A 15,846-nucleotide genomic window follows, 5' to 3' on the forward strand; every position below is an offset into this window, starting at 1 on the left:
CTTGTTTCCCTGTGCTGTTTGGCAGAAGGTACTACCCTTTAAGGGTTCTGACTTTACTGGATTTCATTCTCACTGCTACACACTGGCCTAAGCCTCATCTTTCTTCCTCAATATCCAATTCCCTTGGCAACCAAGACCAACAAACCCTACCTGACAGCCATAGCACTGTCTAGTCTTTACTATATTCTCACAAATATTATAGAAATTCTTCTCCTCTTTTAACATCATTTTCCCAACCCAACAGATTATATTCTGTACTTTCAACCAACTCTTTTTCTTCCTTTTGACTTTCTATAAACAGAACACTTAGAACTATGCTTTAGCAGCTCAGAATTCCTCTGGGCTCCACCTCTACTTCAGATCGCTTTATCTGTTGCTGTGTACTTTTAGTATCTAGCTCTTATTCTGCTTTGAGATTTTGCCCCTGAACACTGTGTTTCTCTGGTTCCTAGCAGTGTAGCATGTTGGGAATCCCCATTTCATTCATATGTCCAAACCAGCCTCCAGCTTGTCTAGAAGACGAGATCAAGCAAATTCTGAATGGTTATTTGTGATGTCTGGCAACCTAAGTTAGTCACTAACTTAGCTAATGTTCTAAGAAATGATGCATAATGAAAATGTATGAAGGAAAAACATACAAAAGAAATAGCAAGCAAAAGAAAACATGGATAACTAGATTCGAGGATTTAAAATCATGATCCAAAGCATACCTCTATATCATCTTTAAAGATAGCTGGGGCAGGTTTGTATTCTGGATCTTCCACATCCCTGTTAAATACCAACAAATGCTATAATTATCGTACTGAACTTCAAATTTCTCGTGGTAGGACAAACAAATGGGGTATTGTTGGAAGGACTTCTTCGTATGTTTTAATGGTCCGACTGAAGTCTCTTCTTCAGCCAGAGGAGCCCAAGCCTAATAGCGTGAAGGTTATTTACATGGCAAGTCAGAAGAAAGCTAGTTCTAATTTACTCTTACTCCCAAGTTCACTTATAAATGTGGTATTAACCTTAACATAGTCTCTTACTTTTCTCTTTTGGTAAGAAAAGAAAGGTAATAAAAAAGGCCTCATAATAGGTATAATGAACATCATCATATTTCTCTTCAGTTGTAATATGCTTAGCTTTCTTCTTCCCTCCTAGGTCCCTAAAATTTTGGTCTTAATTGCCATGACCATTAAGAATGGAAAAACGAAGGACTCATCAAAAGAATGGGTGTGGGGAAGGTCCGGTCTCTTCCTTCATTGCACTCTGTTAGACAAGTGCTAACTTATTAGAGTATCATTAGCTCTTTTGAATTGTAAACTCCAATTCTCGTACTGCTACACTATTTAAAGAGAAACATCACCAACATAGAATATGCTGATGTTGATAGAGCTATATGGAGAATTCATGACTCTGAAATCCACGTACCCATCCATATAATCGTTCGCCCTCTGTTCTGCAGCAACTGCTTTCTCATCAGGTTTTCCCACTCTTTCCAAGAAGCATAATGCCGGGTCTGCTCGGATAGTGTTATATTTTTCATAACCTAGAGGGATGACCAATTATGAAAGTAAAAAGGATAAAAAGAAGAAAAAAATATAAATGTAAGCATTCCTCATATTTATGATGAGTGATATTTCTGGACTGAAGGGACCATATATTAAAATGACATAGGTTAAACATGTTTTCTAGAAATTATCACAAACATTACATGGTCTGGCAATATGTATATTTAAAAATCTAGATTAAATATATCAGTTAAAAGGAAAAGAGGAAAAACTGACCACACATAACATATTTCACATAAAAACTCTTCTTGAGAGGGGACGTTATGTGAGACTTACGTCCAAGAGAAGCAGTTCACATATGCCACCCATTCATGAGGAAATGTAGTGACTGACAAACATAGCTTGGGAGTGTATGCTTTATATGATGTATATAATAATATGGGTGTTACTGGAATAAAGCTGTAAGTGGAAATCAATAAATTGAGAAGTAGCTGAATTACACTATACGTAGATGAAGACTCTACCTATCTTACTTCTCACTTACCATGTTTAAAAACTCCAATAAGGAGTGATTTATCAGCATCAAAATCCCACCATTCAGCAGGAACTTCTGAGTGGTCTGGTTCTGGGACCCAAACATCAATGTCACTTAAAAAAAAATCATGATATGACTTTATGAGTTACTATAAACAAGTCTAAGAGGGGGCAAAGTTTTACATAGCTTCTAAAAAGCATTGTGGTTTTTAAGAAAAAGAGGATACAATTTTATTTCATTTAAAAAAATTTTCCACAACTACCACATATTAAAATTATAAAACTGCACAATAACAACAAAGGTACCATAAAATGAATTGATATTCTTAAGTGCAACAGAAGAAATAAGTTTCAACAGGTTTACTTTATTCTTAAGGAATCATATTCTTTCCACTAATTTCCTTCAGATATAGACAAAAGGTTCTATCAGAAAGCAGAGTCTTATGTCAGCAAACAACTTGGCAAAAATCATCTGGGTCAAAAATTTCACTTTGTATATGAGGAGACTGAGGCCCTAAAAAAGCAAATGAATGGCTCTAGGTTGTAAAACAAGTTATGTCTCTTTTAGACCACTATTGCTAGGAAAGTCACACTGAAAAATTAAGCACTGCTTACCAGTAAAGGAAGCCTAGCAAAGAGTTAATAATGTTTGACAAGGATTAGCAAATAAGTATCATTAATTTTGATATAAATACACATCATTCTTATATTGTATTCAACAGTCAAAGAGATTGGATAGGGTAAATTACCTCAGGGAATCAAATATTCTACTTGAGATTTTCCCTATGACATTAATGTATTATCAATTTCCAAAGAATCAGAGATATAATAAAAAACTTAACACAAATTATATTAAGTAGAATTTCATCTCTTCATCGTGGCACCATAAATTTTATAAATTAATTAAGAAAGGACTATAGGTGTGAAGAAATGAAGCGTTTCTTATAACTAAGTTGTGTGGCAAAAGTTCATCTGTAAGTTGGTTGTCTTTGGGAATGCAAATAAATTTTCATACAGATATAAACTGATAAATGGTCAATATATTCCTGGGCTAGTCCACAAGAACCCAACAGTTAACCACTAATATAGTTGAAATAATTGACAATTAAAAAGTTTTAAGTTTTATAAGTAAATAAAACATAAAAAATGGATTAAAAAATTACTTTTTATTTTTCCTAAGTGCTTTGCCAGGAGACAAAAAGAAAATTTTCAATACTCTAAATGCACACCTCATTATACTTTATTTTGCTTAAAAACAGAAGTGTCACAATCACAATATTTCTTAGCTTAGTGCAGAAACAGAGAAAGAGGAAGAGAGATTTTCCGGTGATATGGCAAAAGCTGAAAAATAGATGAGGAAAAATACAGTTAAAGAAGATATTTATTTTTTATTGCATTCCTGGTCAGGATTAAACGAAGCAGAAGCACAGAATGACAAAAGAAAGAGGAAAGAACACCAGAGACAGGATGCCAAACAGGGAAAAATAAAGTGGGTCAGATACTGTACTTCCTCTTACCAATCATCAGGTAGCACTCTAAAGCTCAAAATATTGTGACTGTCATCTGAGGTGGAAGGTTTTTCCTGTTTTTAGAGAGTAAAAGGCACTAAATATATACCTCATGGGTTTTAAAAAATATATATTTATTTATTTTAACATCTTTATTGGAGTATCATTGCTTTACAATGCTGTGTTAGTTTCTCCTGTATAACAAAGTGAATCAGCTATACATATACACATATCCCTCCGTCTTGCGTCTCCCTCCCACCCTCCATTATCCCACCACTCTAGTTCGACACAAAGCACCGAGCTGATCTCCCTGTGCTATGTGGCTGCTTCCCACTAGCTATCTATTTTACATTTGGTAGTGTATATATGTCTATGCCACTCTCTCACTTCCTCCCAGCTTACCCTTCCCCCTCCCCGTGTCCTCAAGTCCATTCTCTACATCATCTGTGTCTTTATTCCTGTCCTGCCCCTAGGTTCTTCAGAACCATTTTTTTTTTTTTTTTTTTTTTTTTTTTAGATTCCATATATATGTGTTAGCGTACAGTATTTGATTTTCTCTTTCGACTTACTTAACTCTGTATGACAGACTCTGGGTCCATCCATCTCACTACAAATAACTCAATTTCATTTCTTTTTATGGCTGAGTAATATTCCATTGTACATACGTGCCACATCTTTCTCAATTCATCTGTCGATGGACACTTAGGGTGCTTCCATGTCCTGGCTATTGTAAATAGAGCTGTAATGAACATTGTGGTACATGACTCTTTTTGAATTACAGTTTTCTCTGGGTATACGCCCAGGAGTGGGATTGCTGAGTTGTATGGTAGTTCTATTGTAGTTTTTTAAGGAACCGCCATACTGTTCTCCATAGTGGCTGTATCAATTTACATTCCCACCAACAGTGCAAGAGGGTTCCCTTTTCTCCACACCCTCTCCAGCATTTATTGTTTGTAGATTTTTTGATGATGGCCATTCAGACTGGTGGGAGGTGATACCTCATTGTAGTTTTGATTTGCATTTCTCTAATGATTAATGATGTTGAGCATCCTTTCATCTGTTTGTTGGCAATCTGTATATCTTCTTTAGAGAAATGTCTACTTAGGTCTTCTGCTCATTTTTGGATTGGATTGTTTGCTTTTTTGATAGTGAGATGCATGAAATGCTTGTATATTTTGGAGATTAATCCTTTGTCAGTTGCTTTGTTTGCAAATATTTTCTCCCATTCTGAGGGTTGGCTTTTCGTCTTGTTTATGGTTTCCTTTCCTGTGCAAAAGCTTTTAAGTTTCACTAGGTCCCATTTGTTTATTTTTGCTTTTATTTCCCTTTCTCTGGGACGTGGGTCAAAAAGGATCTTGCTGTGATTTACGTCATACAGTGCTCTGCCTATGTTTTCCTCTAAGAGATTGATAGTGTCTGGCCTTACATTTAGGTCTTTAATCCATTTTGAGCTTACTTTTGTGTATGGTGTTAGGGAGTATTCTAATTTCATTCTTTTACATGTAGCTGTCCAGTTTTCCCACTACCATTTATTGAAGAGGCTATCTTCTCTTCATTGTATATTCTTGCCTCCTTTGTCAAAGATAAGGTGACCATATGTGCGTGGGTTTATCTCTGGGCTTTCTATCCTGTTCCATTGATCTGTATTTCTGTTTTTGTGCCAGCGCCATACTGTTTTGATTACTGTAGCTTTGTAGTATAGTCTGAAGTCAGGGAGCGTGATTCCTCCAGCTCCGTTTTTCTTTCTCAAGATTGCTTTGGCTATTCGGGTCTTTTGTGTTTCCATACAAATTGTGAAATTTTTTGTTCTAGTTCTGTGAAAAATGCCAGTGGTAGTTTGATAGGGATTGCACTGAATCTGTAGATTGCTTTGTATAGTAATTTTCATGATGTTGATTCTTCCAATCCAAGAACTTGGTATATCTCTTCATCTGTATGTATCATCTTTAATTTCTTTCATTGGTGTCTTATAGTTGTCCACATACACGTCTTTTGTCTCCTTAGGTAGGTTTATTCCTAGATATTTTATTCTTTTTGTTGCAATGGTAAATGGGAGTGTTTCCTTAATTTCTCTTTCAGAGTTTTCATCATTAGTGTGTAGGAATGCAAGAGATTTCTGTGAATTAATTTTGTATCCTGCTACTTTACCAAATTCATTGATTAGCTCTAGTAGTTTTCTGGTAGCATCTTTAGGATTCTCTATGTATAGTTTCATATCATCTGCAAAGAGACAGTTTTACTTCTTTTCCAATTTGGATTCCTCTTATTTCTTTTTCTTCTCTGATTGCTGTGGCTAAAACTTCCAAAACTATGTTAAATAATAGTGGTGAGAGTGGGCAACCTTGTCTTGTTCCTAATCTTGGTGGAAATGGTTTCAGTTTTTCCCCATTCAGAACGATGTTGGTTGTGGGTTTGTCACATATGGCCTTTATTATGTTGAGGTTAAGTTCCCTCTATGCTTACTTTCTGGAGGCTTTTTATCATAAATGGGTGTTGAATTTTGTTGAAAGCTTTTTCTGAATCTATTGAGATGATCATATGGTTTTTCTCCTTCAATATTCAAAATGGTTTATCACATTGATTTGCGTATATTGAAGAATCCTTGCACTCCTCAGATAAACCCCACTTGATCAGGGTGTATGATCCTATTAATGTGCTGCTGGATTCTGTCTGCTAGTATTGTTTTGAAATTTTGGCATCTATGTTCATCAGTGATATTGGCCTGTAGTTTACTTTCTTTGTGACATCTTTCTTTCTTTGTGATACCACCCTGTGGTATCAGGGTGATGGTGGCCTCGTAGAATGAGTTTGGGAGTGTTCCTCCCTCTAATATATTTTTGAAGAGTTTAAGAAGGATAGGTGTTAGCTCTTCTCTAAATGTTTGATAGAATTCTCCTGTGAAGCCATCTGGTCCTGGGCTTTTGTTTGTTGGAAGATTTTTAATCACAGTTTCATTTTCAGTGTTTGTGACCGGTCTGTTTATATTTTCTATTTCTTCCTGGTTCAGTCCCAGAAGGTTGTGCTTTTCTAAGAATTTGTCCATTTCTTCCAGGTTATCCATTTTATTGGCATATAGTTGCTTGTAGCAATCTCTCATGATCCTTTATATTTCTGCAGTGTCAGTTGTTACGTCTCCGTTTTCACTTCTAATTCTATTGATTTGAGTCTTCTCCCTTTTTTTCTTGATGAATCTAATGGTTTATCAATTTTGTTTATCTTCACAAAGAAACAGCTTTTACTTTTATTAATCTTTGCTATTGTTTCCATCACTTCTTTTCCATTTATTTCTGATCTGATCTTTATGATTTCTTTCCTTCTGCAAACTTTGGGGATTTTTTGGTTCTTCTTTCTCTAATTGCTTTAGGTGTAAGGTTTGGTTGTTCATTTGAGATGTTTCTTGTTTCTTGACATAGGACTGTATTTCTATAAATTTCCCTCTGAGAACTGCTTTTGCTGCATCCCATAGGTTTTGGGTCATCATGTTTCATTGTCATTTGTTTCTAGGTATTTTTTGATTTCCTCTTTGATTTCTTCAATGATCTCCTGGTTATTTAGTAGCATATAGTTTAGCCTCCATGTGTTTGTATTTTTTACAGATTTTTTTTCTGTAATCAAGTCTTACAGAGTTGTGGTTGGAAAAGACACTTGATATGATATCAATTTTCTTAAATTTACCAAGGCTTGATTTGTGACCCAAGATATGGTCTATCTTGGAGAAAGTTCCATGAGCACTTGAGAAGAAAGTGTATTCTGTTGTTTTTGCATGGAAGGTCCTATAAATATCAATTAAGTCCATCTTGTCTGATGTGTCATTTAAAGCTTATGTTTCCTTATTTATTTTCATTTTGGATGATCTGTCCATTGGTAAAAGTGGGCTGTTAAAGTCCCCTACTACGAATGTGTTACTGTCGATTTCCCCTTTTATGGCGGTTAGCATTTGCCTTGTGTATTGAGGTGCTTCTATGTTGGGTGTATAAATATTTACAACTGTTATATCTTCTTCTTGGATCGATCCCTTGATCATTATGTAGTGTCCTTGTTTGTCTCTTGTAATAGTCTTTATTTTAAAGTCTACTTTGTCTGATATGAGAATTGCTACTCCAGCTTTCTTCTGATTTCCATTTGCATGGAATATCTTTTTCCATCCCCTCACTTTCAGTCTGTATGTGTCCCTAGGTCTGAAGTGGGTCTCCTGTAGATAGCATATATACAGGTCTTGTGTTTGTATTCATTCAGCCAGTCTATGTCTTTTGGTTGGAACATTTAATCCATTTACATTTAAGGAAATTATCGATATATATGATCCTATTACCATTTTCTTAATTGTTTGGGTTCGTTATTGTAGGTCTTTTCCTTCTCTTATGTTTCCTGCCTAGAGAAGTTCCTTTAGCATTTGTTGTAAAGCTCGTTTCGTGGTGCTGAATTCTCTTACCTTTTGCTTGTCTGTAAAGCTTTTAATTTCTGTCAAATCTGAATGAGATCCTTGCTGGGTAGAGTAATTTTGGTTGTAGGTTTTTCCCTTTCATCACTTTAAATATGTCCTGCCACTCCCTTCTGGCTTGCAGAGTTTCTGCTGAAAGATCAGCTGTTAACCTTATGGGGATTCCCTTGTATGTTATTGTTGCTTTTCACTTGCTGTTTTTAATATGTTTTCTTTGTATTTAGTTTTTGATAGTTTGATTAATATGTGTCTTGGTGGATTTCTCCTTGGATTTATCCTGTATGGGACTCTGTGCTTCCTGGACCTGTTTGACTATATCCTTTCCCATATTAGGGAAGCTTTCAAGTATAATCTCTTCAAATATTTTCTCAGTCCCTTTCTTTTTCTCTTCTTCTTCTGGGACTCCTATAGTTCGAAGGCTGGAACATTTAATGTGGTCCCAGAGGTCTCTGAGACTGTCCTCAATTCTTTTCATTCTTTATTCTTTATTCTGCTCTGTGCTAGTTATTTCCAGTATTTTATCTTCCAGGTCACTTATCCATTCTTTTGCCTCATTTTTTCTGCTACTGATTCCTTCTAGAGAATTTTAAATTTCATTTATTGTGTCGTTCATCATTGTTTGTTTGCTCCTTAGGTCCTTGTTAAACGTTTCTTGTATTTTCTCCATTCTATTTCTAAGACTTTGGATCATCTTTACTATCATTACTCTGAATTCTTTTCCAGGTAGACTGCCTATTTCCTCCTCATTTATTTGGTCTGGTGGGTTTTTACTTTGCTCCATCATCTGCTGTTTATTTCTCTGTCTTGTCATGTTGCTTAACTTACTGCATTTGGGGTCTCCTTTTCACAGGCTGCAGGTTCGTAGTTCCCGTTGTTTTTGGTGTCTGCCCCCAGTGGGTAAGGTTGGTTCAGTGGATTGTGTAGGCTTCCTGGTGGAGGGGACTGGTGCTTGTGTTCTGGTGGCTGAGGCTGGATCTTGTCTTTCTGGTGGGCAGGACCATGCCTGGTGGTGTGTTTTGGGGTGTCTGTGAACTTATTATGATTTTAGGCAGCCTCTCTGCTAATGGCTGGAGTTGTTTTCCTGTCTTGCTAGTTGTTTGGCATGCGCTGTGCAGCACTTTACCTTGCTGGTCGTTGAGTGGAGCTGGGTGTTAGCGTTGAGATGTAAATCTCTGGGAGAGCTTTCGCCGTTCGATATTATGTGGGGCCGGGAGGTGTCTGGTGGACCAATGTCGTGAACTCGGCTCTCCCACATACAAGTCTTAGGCCTGACACCCAGCCGGAGCACCAACACCCTGACAGCCGGCTGGAGCACCAAGACCCTGTCAGCCACATGGCTCTTACATGAGTACTTGGCACACAGAAAGCACTTGGTAACTGTGAACTAATATTGCTATAACTGTAATTACAGGCACAAGCTGGGGGAGCGATTCATCTTCCTGCTAGTGTTAGATGGTCTCCTGCAGAGGTGGGGGCTGGCTGTGGCTCATCATGGGGACAAAGACACTGGCAGCAGAAGTTCTGGGAAGTACTCATTGGTGTGAGCTCTCCCAGAGTCTGCCGTTAGTCCCACCAAAGAGCTACCTCACGGTTTAAATGTGCCATATGCATGTTAAGTGTTAAGTGTTCCTTAACTGCTAGGGAAAGGAATACAATAAGGTGCATGTACTCCTATTGTTGATTTCTGCTTTGAGAGATTCAGTTCATGTGCTATCTCTTGCATAAAGCCTCTAACTTCCCCAGGCTAGATCATCCATTCAAAATAGATTTTTTAATCTATTTTGATTTAAATATTCATTTTGATTTAAATATTCACAGTATTCACAATGTGCCAACAATGGCAATAGTAAGACAGACATATCCTTGCCCTTTTGAAGAGGTATCTGCAAAACCTCTTCAATGCCTGTGATGAGTGCTGTGACAGGGCACTCTGGGTATGTGCTTTACCCAGACATGAGAGGACAGGGAGGCTGAGTTGATGCTGGCTGAGCAGTAAGAGAGGGAAAATGAAAGAAAATGGGAAAGAGAATGTTCCTGCAAGAATGCAAAGGCCTGGAGGCATTAGTAACCATGGCATATTTGATAAATGCAGATCTAAAGTTCAGAAAAGAGATGTGGGCTAGAATTAGGTTCGGAAGTCATCAGTATGGAAATATAAATTGATGCTGCAGAAAAGATGTGAAAACCCAAGAGTAAGTGATGAGAGGGCCTATGTGAACACATTTAAGGGACAGGTGGAAGAGAAGACTGAAAATGAAAAGTGGCAAGCAGAAAGCTAAAAAGAAAGTCTACAGGAGAATGGCATCACAGACACATTCTAATAATATGGAAGTGATCAATAAAGGTAAATAAGATAAACACTATGATATATCCATCAAATTTAGCAGTGAGAATGTGGGTGAAGAACTTCTTAAAGTAGGTGATGGAGTGAGGGGGTAGAAGCTGAATTGTAGTGGAATGTACAGTGAATGCGAGAAAAGAAAAAGAGGACAGCACATACAGATACTTCTTTAAAAAAAGTTTGGCTGTGAAACCAAGGAGAGTAATAATATGGTAGTCTGAGGAGAACTGGGTGCAAAAGTGGTGTGTGTGTCTGTGTGTGTGTGTGTGTGCATGTGTATGTGTGTTGAGAGAGATGTAAATATCTTAAAATCCAAATGAGAAGCCAGAGAGGGTAAGAATAATGAAAGAGGATAATTCATAGATCACAGTACAGTTCCTGGGAAATCACAAGGGGATTGAATGCAGTCAGACCAAGGAAAAAGAGGAGCCAATTAGTCAACAAGTATTTACTGGGTGTTACTATTTCCCAGATTCTAGGGGCTGGGAACACAATGATCAATAAGACAGATAGCATACTTCACCTTCAACCAGCTTAAATTGTAATGATAGGGGAAATACAATTTAAAAAATAAATATAATTTTTAATACTAGTAGGCAACATGAATGAGATAAAATAAGGTTAAGTAATAGTGGGTGACTGGTGGGCTGCTTTAGCTAGCGTGGGCAGGGAAGGCCTATCTGAAGAGGTGAAACTTAAGCTGAGACCTGCATGATATGAAGGGGCAGTTCTGTGGAAGATTAAGGGAAAGAATATTTGTAGTAGGGGGAACAGCACAGAATGAGCCTGACATGTTGGAGGAACATCGTGGATGAGGGACAGAATGGAGGAAGAGATCCCAGAGTTATGTAGGGCACTGTAGGATTGGGCTTTATTCTAAGAGAAATGAGAAGCAACTGGAAGGTTTTAAGAAGTGCCTTGGCCTGATTTTTGCTTTAGAAAGATCACTCTGGCTGCTGTGTGAAGGTCCGACTGTAGAGAGGCAAAATAAGAGGCAAAGATGGGAAATCCCTGGTGGTCCAGTAGTGGTTAGGACTCTGTTCTTCCACTGCAGGGGGCCTGGGTTTGATCCCTTGTCCGGGAACTAAGATCTTGTATGCTGCGTAGTGCAGCCAAAAAAATACCCAACAACTCTTGAAAAAGAAGAGGCAAAGAGACTCACTTAGGAGGCCACCGAAAAAGTCTAAACACGAGATAATGGTGGCTTGGACCAGGGAGTTAGCAGAGGAGAGTGAAAAGTGCTCAGGTTTGGCATATACTTTGTCAAGCTAACAAGTCTTCCTGTAGGGTTTGAGGGGAAGAGAAGAATCAAGAATGATACCAGAGCAACTGGGTGGTACATTTAGTAGGATGGAGAAGGCTTGTATGTGCGAAGGTGGGGAGGAAGGAATAGGAGACAGATTTGGGAGATACACGGGAAGTTTGAGCTGTTAATTAGATTTTTTCAAGTGGAAATGTTTAGAAGCAGCTAACTCAGAGCTTACAGCTGAGGGGAAACGTCTGGGATGAATATGTAAATCTGACTGTCACCTGTGTAAAGATCATATTTAATATGATGAGGCTGCATGAGTTTACTGAAAGGGAAAGTACAGATAAAAAAGAAAGCTGAGGACACACGTCTTGGTCAATCCAACATCTAGAGATCTATTAGAGGAATAAGAGCTAGCAAAGGAAAATGCAAAGGAAAGACCAATATGGAAAAAAGGACAACCAGGTGGTAGCAGCACGGATGTGTACTGAAGACATCACTTCAAGAAGGGAGAAGTAGAATAAGTTGAGAGAGTGATCTCATGGTAGGTTATTAGTGGCCTGATTAAAAATCATTTCAGCGGGAGAGTGGAGATGAAAGATTAATTGGAATAGATTGAAGAGAAGATGCAAGGTAAAGAAGTAGAGACTGTCAACACAGACAACTCTTTATTTTCATGAAGGGGAGTGGAGAAATGGAGTAGTACGATGTATGTATGATACATGATATTAAGGAATGTATATACGCCAAGAGAATGATTCAGAAGGTGATTACAGGCGTAAAGTCCTTAAAAGGTAAGAAACAAGTTCCAAGCATAAGGGTTGCTCTTAGGAGGAGGAGGATTTCTACTTCATCCCAAGGGAAGGAATAAATAGGGGGACACATACGACAAGTAGAACTGAAGGTAGCTCTTGTCTGATTGTTTCTGTTTTCTCTGTGAAATATATAGCAAAGTCATTACTGGAGGGTGATGCTGGTGGGACAGGAAGATGGCTTGAGGAGAGAGGTGTGGAATGGTCCTCTTGAAGAGTAGGTAAGTGAACTTCCTAGTCATGGTGGTTAAACAGCTTACTTGTGTTTAATTTTGCTTGAGATCAATGCTCATCAATTTGAAGTTAGTCATTCGGCAGGGTTTGTGTGATTTTCTCCAGCCATGTTCAACTGCTTAGGTATAGGCAAGGGGTAAAACGATTTTTCGGTTTAACATGAGTTGGGGTTGTGCCACGAATGTAGAACAGAGGGGAAATCAGGCAAAGAATCTCAGTTAGTGAGTACACTGCTGGACTACAGAATGCAGGTTTATAATGAGGAGAGAGGGGCATGAAGGTGGAGATGGATAAGATGGGGGACATCGTGATGAAATTAGAGAATGAGAGTGCAAAGTACCCAAGTTAAGTGAGTCTGAAGGAAATAAGTGACAGCTGAAATGCAGATTGAAGAGGTAATGCTGTTACTGGTGATAGTAAGATTAAGTATATGATTGTGTGCGTGTGTGGCTGTGGTGGAGAGGAAAGAAGACGATTGTAGATAAAGGTCAAGGAACTGAGAGACTAAGGTGCTGGATGGATCATATGAGGATGTAAAAGTCACTGCAGTAAGAGGGTGGAAGGTTAAGTTTTAGATTTGGTAGCAGGAAGCTATTACTAATGCTAATGTTATTATTCTTATGATAACTTTCAGCGACAGAGCCAACGATGAGATTAATAGACGAAAGGCAACAAAATGGCAAGGGTCACTCTAAGTTTGGTAGATTTTTCTTCCTGTGAATTTCACTGAACAAGCATTCACTTAATATACAATTTTCTGGTCATTTAACTTTTGCCTCATTACGTTGCTGAAGAATAAACATGCTATTTAATTTACCTTGCATCAACTCCATCAAACACTTTCTGGCACTCATTTCCAATGACTTCTTGCTTTAGATAATACAGCATTCTTACACGAAGCAAAACTCTAAAAATGAGGGGGAAAAAAAAAAATCAAAAGACACAAAGACATTAATCATTAAAGAAAATTCATCCATGGGGTTAAAATTAGAAAAGAATTTGTATACAAAATTTTTATAATGAAATAATAATAATTACTTCTGATTAAATAAACCTCATTACTATCATATATATAAAATAGGTTTCTTCAAAATCTTTACAATCATCATTATTTAATATCCAAGTAAGATATAATGAGATCACTTGGAGGCCAGTTTTTTTTCTCTCTCTGCTGATGAAAAGTGACACAAGAGGTACCATGATTTGCTGAAGGATACCCTGGTAAGAATAAGATTAGGATTGGTCCTAGACCACACTGTCTCTGTACTCAGAATCAGCATGCTTTAAGATTGTTAATAAATTCAGAAGTAAACTTGCAATGGGTTGTGTTAAAAATACCCTACTACCTACTTATTACAGTGGTGTTTTATATGTTTTTTGTAGCCTTCATCTTGAAGTAGCTGCTCAGGATTGTATTTTCGAAGCCATTCTGCTTTTTGTATATCAAATGAGCTTGTTTGAGTCTTTACTTTCTTCCCTTTTCGACCTCTGGGTACAGGGGCTGACAGACCTGTTAAAATGAGAAGGACAAATGAAATCAGGGATAATTTGTATAAAGACGGTCGATTTAAAACATTTTTTCAATGGAAGAAATTTCTGGAGACTTTCAGAGGTCTGTGTAGGCTATACAGAGATCTTTGAAAAATTAATGGTAAAAATATAAACTCAATCACAAGATAAGTCCACGATACCACACACATATTAACACAATTTCTGCCAACCACCCAATTTCATATCCCCAATTAATCATTCTGATTACCTTTATGTTGCAAAACATTTTTTTTCCAAATGTAAAAACTGAAAGATCAAACCTTTCCCTCTGCTTTACTTTTTGCTTCCTTAGTTACAAAAATACAAGTTGTGGCCTCTTGATTTTCAAAACTGATTGTTACTAATAACATGGATTAGGTTTTGTGGGGTTCCTGTTTAAGAGAGCTAAATTCATTTGATTTCACTGTTAATCTTAACATATTCCATATTTGGTCAGTTTTTAAAAAAATTTTATTTATTTATTTATTTATTTTTGGCTGTGGTGGGTCTTCGTTTCTGTGCGAGGGCTTTCTCTAGTTGTGGCAAGCGGGGGCCACTCTTCTTCACGGTGCGCGGGCCACTCTTCACCACGGTGCACGGGCCTCTCACTGTCGTGGCCTCTCTTGTTGCGGAGCACAGGCTCCAGACGCGCAGGCTCAGTAGTTGTGGCTCATGGGCCCAGTTGCTCCACGGCATGTGGGATCTTCCCAGACCAGGGCTCGAACCCGTGTCCCCTGCATCGGCAGGCAGATTCTCAACCATTGCGCCACCAGGGAAGCCCTGGTCAGTTTCTTATTAAAGGAAATAATACATAAAGTCCAATTCACTCTTTCCTTCCCAGACATAGTCACTACCCTGAATTTGATTTTCATTTCATACACGTTTATACTTGTGTGTTGGAGAAATATTCAGTATTTAAGCTTTCATTACATTATACATGCAATTCTGTAACTTATTTATTATATTTAATTTTTTTCTGAGATTTATAAATACTTGCTGATTCATGGAGGCTCTAATTCATCCATTTTAACTGCTGTGTAAAAATCTATTCTTTGACTATATCACCTGCATATTATTCTTCAACTATGCTGGAGTTGTTTCACTTACAAGTTTTCACGATTACAAATAATACAGTTGTGCTTCTTCCTTTCAATTCTTGTCTATCTTTTCCCTGCCATATTCTACCAGCTAGGAGTTTCATCACAATGGTAAATAGAAGCACTATGTAGGTTTGTCCCATTTCTCCTTAGGATTTTGGTGGGTTTTGCCTTTATATTTTGATACTATTTTGTTCAGTGCATACAAGTTCATTTTGTTATATCTTCTTTTATGGATTAGTTTTTTTTTATTATGTAGTATCCTTTTTTAATCTCAATTAATGCTTCCATCTTAAATTGCATTTTAGTCTATGTTAATAATGCTCTGTATTCTAGTCCTCCTGACCCTTGTTGGTTTGGAAACTAAACAGTGCATATTTAAAAATACACATATTGAAATTTTACTAATAAAATATGGAGATGTTTTATATTTTTAAATTTCTCCAAAAAAAAAAAAATTTCTCCCGACCATAATTTCCTCAGATTCATCATTTAATCCTATTTTCTTTTTCATGTAACTGCATGTTAATTTTTACATGTTAATTTGTAATTTTTAAGAGGTCTGTCTTGAATGTTTCTACAGTACTTTCGTCTTTTTTCAAAATCA

The 15,846-nt window shown here is 37.3% G+C and overlaps 1 protein-coding gene across 14 annotated transcripts in view; it reads right to left on the minus strand.

Annotated features, from left to right (window-relative positions):
• The window catches only part of CHD9 (chromodomain helicase DNA binding protein 9), a 244,096-nt gene that overhangs the window by 32,503 nt on the left and 195,747 nt on the right, over positions 1-15,846 (minus strand). For all 14 annotated transcript variants that reach the window (XM_073795587.1, XM_019932510.3, XM_019932504.3 and 11 more), the window contains 5 exons: positions 13,963-14,122; positions 13,430-13,519; positions 2,038-2,141; positions 1,414-1,531; positions 711-768 (listed from right to left, as the gene is read on the minus strand). In XM_073795587.1, coding sequence (XP_073651688.1) covers positions 711-768; positions 1,414-1,531; positions 2,038-2,141; positions 13,430-13,519; positions 13,963-14,122 — 530 coding nt within the window. The remainder of the gene's footprint in view (positions 1-710; positions 769-1,413; positions 1,532-2,037; positions 2,142-13,429; positions 13,520-13,962; positions 14,123-15,846) is intronic.

This window comes from Tursiops truncatus, chromosome 19 (genome assembly GCF_011762595.2).
Source record: "Tursiops truncatus isolate mTurTru1 chromosome 19, mTurTru1.mat.Y, whole genome shotgun sequence".
Taxonomy (NCBI): Eukaryota; Metazoa; Chordata; class Mammalia; order Artiodactyla; family Delphinidae; genus Tursiops; species Tursiops truncatus.